Source organism: Lytechinus variegatus, chromosome 3, assembly GCF_018143015.1.
Source record: "Lytechinus variegatus isolate NC3 chromosome 3, Lvar_3.0, whole genome shotgun sequence".
Classification (NCBI taxonomy): Eukaryota; Metazoa; Echinodermata; class Echinoidea; order Temnopleuroida; family Toxopneustidae; genus Lytechinus; species Lytechinus variegatus.
In genome coordinates this window covers 33792568-33808264 of record NC_054742.1, presented here as the reverse complement: position 1 = coordinate 33808264, position 15697 = coordinate 33792568, and the positions used below count along the sequence as shown (strand labels likewise).

Sequence of the window (15697 nt, the reverse complement as noted above, 5' to 3'; positions counted from 1 at the left end):
GAGCGCTTTGGGCCATTTGGGAAAAGCGCGTTACAAATGTTGAGTATTATTATTATTATTATTATTATTATGATGGTAATTCAACAGATACACCCAATTCGGCCAAAGTTCATTGACCTTTGACCTTGGTCATGTGACCTGAAACGCGCACAGGATGTTCAGTGATACCTGATTACTCTAATGTCCAAGTTTAATGAACTAGACCAATAAACTTTCAAAGTTATGATGGTAATTCAACAGATACCCCCGATTCGGCCAAAGTTCATTGATCCTAAATGACCTTTGACCTTAATCATGAGACCTGAAACTTGCACAAAATGTTCAGTGATGCTTGAATGCTATTATATCCAAGTTTCATGAATCAGATCCATAAACTTTCGAAGTTATGATGGGAATTCAACAGATATCCCCAATTCGGCCAAAGTTCATTGACCCTAAATGACCTTTGACCTTGGTCATGTGACGTGAAACTCATGCAGGATGTTCAGTGATACTTGATTAACCTTATGTCCAAGTTTCATGAACTAGGTCCATATATTTTCTAAGTTATGATGACATTTCAAAAACTTAACCTCAGGTTAAGATTTCGATGTTGATTCCTCCAACATGGTCTAAGTTCATTGACCCTAAATGACCTTTGACCTTGGTCATGTGACATGAAACTCTAATAGGATGAACTAGGTCCATATACTTTCTAAGTTATGACGTCATTTCAAAAACTTAACCTCAGGTTAAGATTTGATGTTGACGCCGCCGTCGCCGTCGGAAAAGCGGCGCCTATAGTCTCACTCTGCTTCGCAGGTGAGACAAAAATGGGAAAAAGAGAGGGGTAATGGATTTATTTGGTAAAGTGTGAAAATATTCTGAAATTCATAATATATATATATATATATAATTAACTGCATACAAAACTTTCTCAATCAAACCTTGATATTATCTAACATGGGAAAATAATAACCAACATCATGTTCCCTTTCTTTAGAAAAAATATTTTTTGGTTTAAGTTAGACTAAGCACAAAACTTCCATTGATCTGTTCATCTTATTTACCACTTCTATCAAAACGAAAGAATTTTCATGGTGGACCTCCTGTCCTTGTGGTGTAGACAGGCAGGTCTAACACACAGTATGAGTCTATGTATCTTGCTCTCATATGAAAATAAGAAAAGAATACCTCTTTGTTCTCTACACCAAATAAAAAGAAGGAAAAGGGATCTCTGTCAGTCGACGTTGTATTTGTTCAACGGCTGTGTGTATATACAGAAATACTGTGACTATGCGTGGATACCTGAAGGATGCCTTTGTGAAAGAAGAAGCGAGTCTTTTATTGATTATTGGGGTGTTTGTTAGAGAGAGAAGACTGTAGTACATTAAATACCCATGGAAAATGATGGGTCACAAGGAAAGGAAAAAAAGAGTGGTTGAGGAGGGGGGGGGGGGGGGGGGCGAGTCGGACACCAAAGTCAACAGGGGTCAAAAGACACCTTTAGTGGGCCCGGAGTTAGGATTGTGTATTGTAAAATGCATTGTCCGCTGCACTGTCTACGCCTAAAACAAAACACACACACACAAAAAATGCCCTTTACCCACTCTTTTTTTTTACAATTATACAAACACACTTGAAACAAGCAAGATGTAAGCATATTGTAAGGAAAACAAAAACAAATGTATAAATGAAAACATTACTGTTCCTTTTCTGACTCATTATTCGTCAATTATTCGCCAAAATCATATAAAAACGGTAGCGCAAATCGCACAACAACGTACAGATCATTAGTATCAAAGATAAGGTGTCAAATATTTAGTCTGTGCTTACAGACTACCCCCAAAAGTCCTCCATCCTCTGTAGCAACATACATGTAACTTTATCATTTTGGGTTCTTTTAAAAAAGAGTCACACTTTTACATTCATTGCCAAGGTTATACTTTATTTTATTTATATGTATTGCTTTGTGTGTAATTTTGTTAATGAGTATCATGCTTTTAACGATTCCGGTTGTTTGTTTTCTGTTATGATATGAGTTAAGTTATTTATAATATTTCTACATATATTTCATATGTATTTATTTCAAATGTTTTTATACTTGTTTTAATCATGTATTCAAGGCCCCCACGGGAGACCAGTTTATTGCTGAGTGGGCTACCCTGGTTAAATATATTGAAATAAATAAAACAGACATTGATGCCGAACGATAAATACAAAAGTTAACTTGAATAACACATAATGAATGAACACCATTGTCCAAATCCAGCCAAAATGCTTAAATCAACAGTATTAATAATATTGATTTTTATTTTTATACTCCTTAGTTATATAATGGAGGAATACTTGCAAGTCATTTGCTCCAAACCTTTCAGTTGAAAAACTGTGCTGTTTTATTTTTATGGACGAACTAAACCTAACACACAAAAACCCTGCCATCTAAAAGCTAAAATTTTGATTTAGGTGGAAGGTTTTTGTGTGTTTACGTTTAGTTTGTCCATTATATTAAGCTCCGACAAAGGACAAATTGTCTCCAAATTGCAATTGATACACGAAAATATGATCTAATGGGGAATTCCCTCCATTATTTGTCTTCACACTTCAGCTGGATGTTGTAAAAACAGTGAATAATTGCAAATGCATAACAGAATATGGTGGCTCTAACGTTTTCAGGGGGGGGGGGGGGTGGGGGTAAGTCTCTTATGAGTAATTACTTGAAATAACAGGGAAATGAAAAGAATTTTGAATCAATAATGAATAGATGAACCTAAATTCCTATAGATACAAAGACCTACAGATGAATAAATAAATGGGTGGACAAAGTAATATACACATAAATCAACCTATAGATAGATATAAACAGGCAGAAAAAAGACAGAGGAATGGGTAGATAGAGAAATTGATAGATAGATAAATAGATAGATACATGTAAATAGACAGACAGACAGACAGACAAGGGTTATTAATGAGGAACATTATCCAAATGCAACTTAAAAGCGTTTCTTTATGAAAACGAAGAAGGGAAATACAAGAATTAGTAGTCAAAGGCAACTCTTCCATAATGTTTTTCCTTTCCTTTTTATTCCCCTTTCATCACTTCAGAAATCTATGGGGAATAAAAGTGCCACACAAGGATAAATAGATAGTATCAAAGGTGTAAGTAAATACAATCAATCAATATAAATCCAGGGACTTTTAATAGCTAGATTTATATTGTGATGTCATCCTGGAGGGGCCAGTCAAATATATTGCTATACACATGCGTGATCTAAAATGCGTTAATAAAGGGGTGTTTTTATCAATTTTGGACTCTTTATGGGTATCAAAAAACACTGATTTTCAAAACAAGTGGTAGTTTTCAAAGACTGGTCAATATGGTCAATCGCAGGGTCAAACATATTTAAGGTATGTTTATTTTCCAAAGGTTTTTTTTCAAAGACTAGCCAAACGTGTTTAAGGCATGTTTTTTTTCCCCAAAGCTTATTCCCCGGGGTCATATTCTGGCGACAACTTGTTTAGGGGCTAAAATGTGTAAATAAAGCCGGGAAAAACTTGTTGAGGGGTTATTTTGCACACAGCGGAGAACTCTTTTAGGGGGTGTTTACAAATGATTTGGCCATGCATGTGTACAGCAATACATTTGACGGCCTCCCCCCCATGTCATATGCTCGTCTTTGATAGTCATATTGTTCTACTAGACCAGCTTAAAAATAATAAATTACAATAACATTATATCTCGGTTGTTCAGTATGACTTTTCTCAGAAAGCTTGTGTCCACAAAGGAGCAGTGTATTTTTTTCAAGTCAGTAGAGCAAACTATTAGGAGACAGAGTTGGCAAACATAAAGGATGATCCCTTCTTAAAGAGTGAAGGATGACTAATCCTGAAAGAAAAATCTACATTACACATGCCCTTTGTTTCCCCAAATCATGGAGTTTCAACAAAGATTTCCACATGCAATTTAAGTCAACAGATTTGAATGCCTTTAATACCCATTGTTAAAGTCACAATACATGACATCATAAATCATTATCAAAATAAATGTCAAATTGCATGTAGTGTGAAGAGTGACATCTATATTCACTTCAAATATGCATTGTACTCAAGATTGATTAAAACAGAGATAGAGAGGGATAGAGAGAGAAACATAACAATTTAATGCTTATTTCCCAAAATAACATATGAAGACATGCAATAGTTAGAAAACAAAGTTTATATTTAATAGCACAATTTCATATCCTTTCCACGGAAAGGAAATGGATTTCTCTGTTTGTTAAGGGAGGAGTGGTCAACTGCTCTACTCCATTTTATGCCCAGGAACAATTTGGGAGCAATCAGGATTATTCCAACATATGCATAAGGCAAAAAATTGCCCCCTGTACCTGCATGAGAATTTAGAAACATATTTGCAAACAGACCACAAATAAAATATTACAGAAACACTTTTTTTTCTAGATTTCTATAAGAATACATATATTTTTATTTTATCCTACTGTCAATGACATAATAGTAATATACTGTTGAAGAAATAATTGCTTTTTAAAGTAAATTGTATGGCAATGATTTTTTCATGAACTAAGACAAAACACAGAGTTGCTCCAAGAGCTCATTTCACATAGAGTTGCATTGAAATTTCACTCACAAAAATCAAACATAACTTGCATTTCACCCATTCAAAAGTGCACATTCAAGACCTGCATTTGATTTTGTGAGTTATGTCTGTTGGTAAATATATAAATGTGTAGTGAAAATTCTTATTTCATCTGTAAAATCTGTAATATTCATGCCCTTGGCCATCCTGCAGAACTTTGAAAAAATAGAAAGATATGGAAAAAATTTAAGATATAAGAATACATATTATACATATGTAATTATTTCTAATAAACATCTAAGCACTATTAAAAATATCACAATTTTTTAACGTTCCTCAATAACACACATGAATACTTAGATGCCATTTGGTCCACATAATCATTATGTAATTTTAAACATCAAACTAAATATTGAAATAATCTAATTTCATATAAAAATATATTTGATCACAAATACACATTATAATAAAAATCATTTGTCATTATCATTCACACAAAATAAGAGTAAATAACTTGAAATAGTACTGATGATGCACCAAATATGTTATTGCTAAAGCCTACTTCAATAAACACTTTAAGACATTAGATACTGAAAAGAGGTGGTCCCTCTACAAAACATATTGGAATTAGTACAGAAGTTAGATGTCAATGGGTAAAATCAAGGGAGGCTGGGTTGAAGTGGGATGCAGAGTTTGGTAGGATACTGCATAACAATCCAATTATCTGAGTACTAAGTAGGCCTATATCACATTTTCCTTGAGATAAAGTTTTTTTTATTTGCTTCTCTATATGACAAGAGGAGTGCCTCTGGCAGTCTCACCTTTATCACACGTTTCAGTATAGCAGTAGTGGTGAAAACTACTATAAAATAATCATTCACAAAAACACCATTCATATGATGATACAATACTATGTTCATTGACAATAAATGACATTTGACCTTGATCATGCGACCTAAGACTTGTAAGTGATACTGATTACCCCTATATCCACATTTTATAAACTATATCTATAAAATTTGAAGTTATAAAAGCAATCTAATAATTACCTCCAAAATGGATAAAGTACATTGACCTTAAATGAACTTTGACTTTGGTCATGTGACCTGAAACTCACATGAGATGTTCAGTGATACTTAATTCATTACTCTTATGTCCAAGTTTTATGAACTAGATCCATAAACTTTCAGAGCTATGATGGTTATTAAACAAATACCCCTAACATGGCCAAAGTTAATTGTGTTTTGACCTTGGTCATGTGACCTGGAACTCACCCAGGATGTTCAGTGATACTTGATTACTCTTATGTCCAGGTTTTATAAACTAGACCAATACTTACAGAGATATGGTAATTCAACAAATACCCACATGGCCGAGGTTCATTGACCTTAAATGACCTTTGACCTTGGTCATGTGACATGAAACTCAGGCAGGATGTTCAGTAATACTTGATTTACCTTATGTCTAAGTTTCATGAACTACATCCACATACTAAGTTATGACAACATTTCCAAAACTTAACCTTGGTAAGGATTTTGATACTGATTCCACCAACATGGTCTAAGTTCATTGACCCTAAATGACCTTTGACATTGGTCATGTGACCTGCAACTCAGGTAGAATGTTAATTACTACCTGGTAACCCTGATGTCCCCACGTTTCATGAACTAGGTACATATGATGACAAGTTATGACATTTCTTGACACCTCAAAAATCCCCAATTTAAGAAAAAAATATATCATGAATGCATAATCATTGTATATGGCTGGAAAGAATATCATCTCCTAAATAATTAGATACCATTTGCATGTGGTATGTGTTCATGCTTGGATAATCAGCAGGTATTGTTTGCAGTGGTATAATTTTGACTTGTGCCACAGAAAGACTGCAAAGAATGACTCAGGATGTCAGTGATGTCGTAATCCTACATGAGTTAGTAAACTTATTTGCTAATCCCTTTTCAATGAAATTAACTTGAGAATTGATGCTGAAAAAAGTGTTCATTAGACAATTACAATGTAAATTACTGAAAAAGTATTTTGAAAGGGATTTAATGCAACCCTTGTAGGATTATGACATCAATGGCATCTGGATTCTGTTAAGAGTTAACACATACCACATAAATATGGTATCAAATTATTTGGGAGATCATACTCTTTAAGGCCATATAAAATAATGATGTTTCCTTAAATTGGGGGTTTGTGGGGTGTAAACGTTTCATTTGTTACTCACACAGTAGAAATTTGAACATTTGTGGTAAACTGGAACAGTAATGCAATGATTGCTCCATCTTTGTTCATCTGGGTTTTTTTTAATGTATTTCTATGGGTGTACCAGCTTAAGCCCCTCTCACAATTGGTGGTGCGACTGCTTAAAACCGTGTGCAACATATATTGTGACCAAATGAACGCAAATGATCGCAAGAGCGATTGTGAAAGCCCCCTCACTCCCGTTGTCATAACCCCAACATGAATTCGTAATGAGACCTGCATGAAAACTTAAAGGTCAAGTCCACCCGAGAAAAATGTTGATTTGAATAAATAGAGAAAAATCAAACAAGCATAATGCTGAAAATTTGATCAAAATTGGATGTAAAGTTTCGCTTATTTTTCACAAAACAGTTATATGCACAACTCAGTGGTATGCAAATTAGAGAGTTGATGATGTCCATCACTCACTATTTCTTTTGTTTTTTTATTGTTAGAATTATACAATATTTCAATTTTTACCAATTTGACATCAAGGACCAAATTAACTGAACCATAAAATGTTATAACAATGGTAATGCCACATTTTCAGGGAGGAATAAAACTCTTTTTCACAGGACAATGATGAGAAAATTAGAATATTCCATATTTCATACAATAAAATACAAAAGAAATGGTGAGTGATGTCATCAGTCCCCTCATTTGCATACTGACCAGGATGTACATATAAATGTTTTGTGAAACTTTAAACTGTCATAACTTTCTTATTTTACATCCGATTTTTATGAAATTTTCAATGTTTTGCTTGTTGGATTTTTCTCTTTTTATTCAAATCAAATTTTTGTTGGGTAGACTTGTCCTTTAGGTGGTAAATCTTAACTACAATATTTATGAAAAATTTGGCTTTGTTACAAGGTAAAGTTTTTGAAAGATTATTGTAGAAAGGGGTGAAATGTCCCACTTATTTGGGTTGCTCACCTCATAGAGGTAGTAATTCTACAATAACTTTATTACATGATTTAACAAAAATACACCATGTAAGACATCAATTAAATTTGATTCCTTTTACTGGCATTGGATTTTCTTCAGAGAATAGTACAGCATAGAAGGTTACAAGTGCCACTGCATATACATGTAGGTGGAATGAGATAAGTAGGTCTACTTGTTCCTGGTATAAACATCCACAAATCTAGTTTTACCAAGAGGCAGAGGAACTTAAGATTAGAGATACACATAAAACTGATTTTATAAGGTTTTCCTTTAAGAGGTACTAGTCATTATATACAAGTTAAGTAAAACTTAAAAAGAATGAGAAAAATGTTTGATACAATGAGTTATAAGATGAGTTAAAATAAGATTAGTGCTGGTTGATTTTGATGTTAGTCAATTATTGCGAGCAAAATATTGCCCATAACACGATATATATCAGAGTCTGAAAATTCATCATATATTTCATTATGAGCTCAAATTCCATGAGAGCAGGGAAGAGAGGAAATGAAAGTAAGGCTTTAATCAGTGCTTTCCATGAAATGCAGGCATTTGGGAACCAATATTAAATTGGTTTAAAATAACACAGAACACCATTTTGGTCATTAAATAGTGATCAACTTTTCATAATCATCAAACTATTATCCAATATTGCATAATTTTGATAATATTGAAATATCACTCGGCACAAAAAGGATTTAAAAATCACATTTTAAAGTTTGCCTCATTTTATGGAAAAGTGATTATGGCTGTGTTTCCAAATCGATGAGCCAATAATACAAAATTCACATTTTTTCTAATCGATTGCATTAATTAAAGTTGCAAATATTCAAATTAATTTTCTTGTTAAAATCTATTGAGTCCTTTTGATAATATGTAAGATCAAAGTTACTGAACTTCTTTGATGAGAGTGATGAAAATATAAAATAAAGAAGAAAAGTTGTGACATATATGTGGAAAGTTCCCACCTCCTTGTATACTTTTCTTGACCTTTTAAGATATATGATAGATATACATATTTTGATGGCTTTTAAACAAAATATCATGATACAAAAATATTTCTACATTTTTTTAATTCTAAATTTCAATCAAGATACACCAGCCTTCTGAAAGAGAGTAACTCTAGAACTAAATATATGCATTATATGCCTGCAGTCAGACTTCATAAGGTATCTACATGTATGTAGGTAACTATAACAAAAATATGACAGAAGATATAATATTAGAGTAATCAAGCACTCCAATCACACATAATATTTACAGGTGATTGGAGCATTTGTTTGTAATCATCATTAACCTGCTATGATAAACTTGAATAAAAATCACATGACATTGAGTCTACACTACTTGCCACTCTCAAGTTGCTTCTGAACCCAGTTCTTAATGGCCTGATTGAAAATGAAACAAAAATTAAAAAGATGAAATCAGCTTACTTTGAATTAATCACAAAGCCGGGGAAAGATACATTATTTACATTATTACCACAGAGGAAGTACATGTAATGGCTGGTCTCATCCAGTACACTGAAACCAGAAGGTGACTTTATTTACATTCAACATCAAACTGAAAATGACTTAGAACAGATATTCCATTTGACTATTTCATAACATAAAATACTCCTTTAATGAACATCCCCACCACAATCACTCACTGTAATAGTAAATAAATAATTACCATTGGTAAAAGTGAAGGGACAAAACTATCATTTCCTTGGTGATGGTTTGGATTCCCAAAGCAAAGCTGAGGAATTATAGTGTTTTGTTATTTTTTATGGATGAAATGATAGCTTTTCTCATTGACAAGAACCACCAGGCATTCAACATCAGAACAATTGAATCATAAAAAAAGGAAACAATGCTCTCTAAACAAGTGGAGTGTCCCAGGTAGTCTAACTTGCATTAGTGTTGACTTTGCATCATACCCTTTGAAAATGCAATAGAAGTATTCAAGGCCATAATAACCACCAAAAGCTGTGAATGCCCATTTAACTTGCTTCAATGCCCTTATTATGGGCCTTGAAATTTTGGATGCCCCTTTATAAAATACACTATTTGTAAGGTAATTAATGAATTATGCCCTAAAGAAATTTGCCTCATCCTAAAATATTGAAATTTGATCTAATATCCATGTGAAACCAGGCATAAACACTTGCAACATACAATTGCCATTTTGTAATGCCTATTGTCAATAAAAAAAATTTTCGCAAATATTGCAATAACTATCTATAAAAAAATTTAGCTAGCTTTTAAAAATGATTGTTGTTTGTCTTTACAGCAAATTGAGACCCAAACTTACCAGGATGCCTTCAACAACAGGTTTGCAATACAGATTTAAGAAGTCATCTGTGATTGGTTCATCAGAATGTTGTTGACTAGCCTTAAGAGCAAAGGCACCATCAAAGTTGATGTAGCAGAGGCGCACAGTGAACTCATCATCAGGACGAAGGAAGGCTGGACCACCAGACATAACCTACGAGAGAAAGATTACAGTTTAAGAAATTTGCTTGTAGAGAGGTCATTAATTAAAGTTGAATGATATATATATATACATCTAAAATTCGAATGTTGCACTATTGCAATCTTAACATCATTATGCCACACCTGCAAAGGCTGGCTTGGGTCATGAACTGCCAAAACTGATCCTGTTCCTTAACTAGAATGGAAAAATTGATCATTGTAGTCTCATCATACTATGCAACACAAACTGGTTTGTCAAATATATTCTTTAAATGTTGTGAATACAAAAATTTTACCAATAATCTATAACAAAGAAAGATTAGAGAATAGTTAATACTTTAATAGCAATCCTGTCAACAGGGTAGAGTAGAAGTAATATGCTTTACTTCATTTAATTATTTAAGCAATGGCTCCCTCACTTGGTCAAGATTGAAATGAGGTGTGCTAGCTCAGTGACAGATCAGTCAGAAGAGCAGAGGTTTCAAGTCAGGTAACCCAGGTTCAATTCCCATTCGATGCGTTAGTTCCCTTAAAGGCCTAATCCATCACAGAAAAAGGTTGATTTGAATAAATATAAAATCAAACTACTAGTAGCCTAATGTAAAATAAGAAAGTTATGACATTCTAAAGTTTCGCTTATTTTTCACAAATCAGTAATATGCATAAATCTTTGACATACAAATGAGACAGTCTATGTTCCTCACTCACTTTTTTTTTTTTTTATTGTTTGAATTATACAATATTTATTTTTTTACAGATTTGACAATAAGGACCAACTTGACTGAACAATCTAGTATTAAACAATGCTATTTCCACATGTTCAGGGAGGAATTACTCATTGTTTCACTTGACAATGAGGAGAAAATTAGAATATTTCATATAATAAAAAAAAAATAGTGAGTGGACAACGTCATCAGTCTCATTTGCATACCAACCGGAATGTGTAACTGTTTTGTGAAAGTAGGAAAAACTTCAAAATGTCATTTCAATGAAATAAGCATAATTTGTGAGTTTTGAAATATATGCATTAATTAGCATATCTAATGAGTTTCAAAATTCTGTGTAGAATTTTGTATCCCCACCTAGAGCTTTCATGTAAAGCATACAAAATTGAAATTGATCAACAAATGAAGGAGAAAAAGCATTTTTTGTGATTTATGAATAAATTGGCATGAAGTTATCTAGTCAAAATTTCAAACTTATATTTGGATGTTTGGTGACCATTCATGTAGCTCTACCAGATGGATGAAAAAAAATCAAAATTGGTTAACAAATAAAGAAGCATTTTTTGTGATTATTTTGTGATGTGAATAAATTAGCATAAATAATTTTCTAGTTAAAATTTCAAAATTCTGTGGAGAAGTTTGGTGAACCAGAAGGAAGAAAAAAATCAAAATCGTTAACAAATAACAAGGCAAAAGCAATTATGTGTCTCATGGAGACATGATATAAACGCGTATTTTGTCTGTCTAACTGATTAACTCAACATACACTACGTCACAATGGCTCGGTCAGTGATCAGCCGAATGACGAGTGACCATGATATTCGTACACCCCTCCTCCCCGAAAAGAGTAATTTTCCTACTGCACCTACGTACAATAATTAGCGGTCCATAATTTCCGTATTCCGAGCTCATCAATCCCCAGCGCATTTGTGGATGTGTATAAAGAGATATGCTTCATAAGGATCCGCGCATCAACAATATACGTCATAATAAAGACAACGCTGGATCCGGGCGCTTGTAAGTACGTCATAATGGTAAAGTGCAGAATTGACACTAGAGGCTTGACCAAGGTAAGTCCAACAATTTAGTTATATAATCTATCAATATGTTTATTTAATGTACCAGAAAGAGTTGAACAGGTAGTAATAATTATAATATTGACTGGCGTTACTTTCGGGAGATACCAAGAATATTTCCCTCACTAGACCCATATTGCCCTCGTCTTCGACTCGGGGCAATATGAGACTAGTTGGGGAAATATATTTGGTATCTCCCTCAAGGCCAGTCAATATTATATAAATATCGTGATTTGCAAGGGCAGGCAACAGAATTGTATCATAACTTCATTGTGAAATGACTGGGATGGAATAACACTTGACATAAGAGGCTTGCACGTAAACTTCAATGTTGACCTGAAAATGACCTTTGACCTTACCATGTGACCTCCCACTGCAGCAAAAGATGCAGGTCGCCTACATGTAAGTACATCTACCATCCAAATTTTGTTGAAAAGTGACTTACGGTTGCGCATTTAGTTGTCATAAGAGTCTTTCATATAAACTTTAATGTTGACCTAAAAGTGACCTTTGACCATATCATGTGACCTCCAACGGCAGCATAGCATGCAGGTCCCCATAGTCCATCCACCATCCAAGTTTGGCTGAAAAGTGACTTACGGTTGTGGAGTTAGGTGTCATAAGAGAGTCTTGCATGTAAACTTTAACGTTGACCTGAAAATGACCTTTGACCTTATCATGTGACCTCCTACTGCAGCATAACATTTCAGGTCCCCCAAGTCCATCTACCATCCAAGTTTGGTTGAAAAGCGACTTATGGTTATGGAGTTAGGTGTCATAAGAGTCTTGCATGTAAACCGTAACATTGACCTGAAATTGACCTTTGACCTTACCATGTGACCTCTGACTGCAGCATAAAATGCAGATCTCCCAAGTCCATCGACCATCCAAGTTTGGTTGAAAAGGGACTTACAGTTGTGGAGTTATGTGTCATTAGATTTGTGACGGACGGACAACATTTTGATCCCTAAGTCACGCCTTCACCTCTGGTGGGCGAGACAAAAAAGAAGCTATTTGAATTTTTAAAATATGCATAATCAATTTTGCATTCATTATTAGCATATAAATTTTTATAGTTAAAATTTCAAAATTCTGTGAACAACTTTGGTGAACCTCATGAAGCTCTACCAGGAGGAAGCAAAAAAAAAATCAAAATCGGTCAACAAAAAAGCATTTTTTGTGATGTGCATCAATAAGCATATATTTAATGAGTTTCAAATTTCTGTGCAGAAGTTTTGAATCCCCACCTAGTGCCATCATATAAAGCAAACAGAATTGAAATCGGACTTGAATGACAAAGAAGCATTTCAAAATTGTGGACGGACGACAGATAACGGAAGACGGATGCCACGCAACGGCATACGGCCCTTAGCCTGGGGCCAGATGAGCTAATTCAATATCCATATAGCACCTTTTAAAAATGTCTCTTGAATATTGTTATTATTACTGCACTCACAGCTACATCTGCTTCCTCTAACAGTGCCTTGCACATGGCTTCACCAGTTGTGATGTTTCTCCTTGCCAGGGCCTCACGTATCACCTCAAAATCAGGAAAGATATAGAATCCTCCTCTTGGCATGATTGCTTTCACTCCAACAGATGTCAACTCTCTGTAATCCCAGAAAGGCACATAAGTGAAAACCTCTATATCACAACTGATTTTTTTCCCCTTCACAATTGGTGCATTATGGCACATTTTCTGTATTACTCCCCTCTCATCCCCTTTTATACACCACATGTCTCTTGAATTGTCATCAAGGAAACAAGATTATCAGCATTTGGTGAGAAGATACACAAGACCTTAGAAGTCTCATTTAACTACAAAATTTCTTTGGAGGACTTTATATGCTTGTTTATGGCTGAAAAGTGCTGTAAATCATTATCATCCATCGTTATCATTATTTTTTTTCATTATTATCAATAACAATTTCAGACAATTATGGAAAAACAATTATGAGTAATACAGCAGACCAATAAAAGTAATAGTGTTATGTTGCCAAACTTTCTAAGAAATCAACATATTTTCTCTGAATTCAAGGAAGAATTTAAGAATAATCTAAAATGTAAAAGTAAGCCAGTATTATAGTTTTCTAACCTGTGACAGAATGCAGCTACAGCCTGAAGGATCTTTGATGTGTGATACACATATCTCTCACACTCCTCATCAAAACGAAAGAGCTAGGAAATAAATCAAGGAGGAAAAACATCAAGATGATTATCAGAGAAGTAAAAATTAATTTATTTATTTATTCAATGCAACCAGGAGAAATATCACTTTTCAATTCAACCAATCACAAAATAAACATACTAGAACAATGCAAATTCAACTTGTAAAAATATATGTAAAGAGTAAAATGAGAAAATAATGACAACAAAAGATAGAGTAACGCCTGCATATAGGGCTTTCATAGATTTCAAGATGGTATTTTGTCCCAGTCAGGTGAGTCCCAGGTATATTAGCATGACTATTTGGAGAATAAGCATGTTGCTGTTAATATTACCATTAAGAAAATAAACTATTATTACTACTTTTACTCATTCTTTATTCAAAATTGAGAGAGTGAGTGGAGGGGACTTAGATTCTGAGATATAAAAAAGCACACTGACCTCTCAATTATCTTACAAATCAAGGTTCTAGACAGCAAACTTTAAAATGTATGCCTCTACCATTGTCACAAACTTATTTGACCATCAAATCTAGCTTTCCCCCAAAATATAGATGAGATTAAAGTTGTCCTCTCAATGAGAAAATGCATGGACTCACCCAAACAGCTGCATGTTGTACAGGTCCTGAGGCACATGAATAAGTGTGACTTGCAGCACTGCGTACAGCCTTGTGTAAAACCTTCAATTCTGGTGGATAGATACTGTAACCTAGCTGGAAGGTAAGGTTAAGAAAAGATAATGATGATGATGATAATAATAATAAAAATAATAATAATGTGACTTATAAAGCACCAAATCCACTCTGTAGAGTGCTCAATTGATTACATTTCTAAAGTAACGTGCATCATCAGACTCGAACTCTTTTGCTTTCAAACAAGGAGACAAAATGTAATGTCATCAATACCCTCTGAACTAAAAATGTAACATCAAGTATAACAATCTACACCCCATTAATTTGTGAGTTTTATAATACATGCGAGCAGGGGAATGTGGGTTACACATGTATGGCTATTGATTAATACTTATTCTTCCCTGCGCTAGGGAACAATAATGAGGTATAGCCAGGCCAACAAGGTAAAGTATTGGTTGACCCAGGCGCATGTATTATGTAAGTAACTTATGAATCCTCCAATGAATCTTGAAGGTTTATATATATTGCATTTCCCTTCTCTCAAACCATTTCAGATATGTTTGTAAAATGATCCAATACTAAACTTCTATGTTTATTTTAAACATCTTTCCCTATATATCTTACTAAAATGTCAATATTTTCCGACAAGTTTCATACACTGTTGTTTCACTGTATAGGTAATGGGCGAGTTGTCCATGTATGTCCAAGTAAATTGGCTATTAAATATCAGGGAAGACTAAACATGCGAGTTGGAATTTTATTGGAATTGTGAAATCAATATCATGCGAGGGAGTGTAGAGATGATGGGGGTGGGGAGAAGAGGAGGAAGAAGCAGAGAGAGAAACAAGTGGAATGCCTTTGGCGGTCTCACCTGC

The 15697-nt window shown here is 34.1% G+C and overlaps 1 protein-coding gene across 2 annotated transcripts in view; it reads right to left on the bottom strand.

Annotated features, from left to right (window-relative positions):
* Positions 1-8151: 8151 nt before the first annotated feature.
* The window catches only part of LOC121410834 (aspartate aminotransferase-like), a 29215-nt gene continuing 21669 nt past the window's right edge, over positions 8152-15697 (bottom strand). For both annotated transcript variants that reach the window (XM_041603151.1, XM_041603152.1), the window contains exons 9-13: positions 14790-14903; positions 14121-14203; positions 13482-13635; positions 10064-10237; positions 8152-9156 (exon numbers count right to left, since the gene is read on the bottom strand). In XM_041603151.1, the coding sequence (XP_041459085.1) occupies positions 9112-9156; positions 10064-10237; positions 13482-13635; positions 14121-14203; positions 14790-14903 (570 nt within the window). In that variant the 3' untranslated portion in view covers positions 8152-9111. The remainder of the gene's footprint in view (positions 9157-10063; positions 10238-13481; positions 13636-14120; positions 14204-14789; positions 14904-15697) is intronic.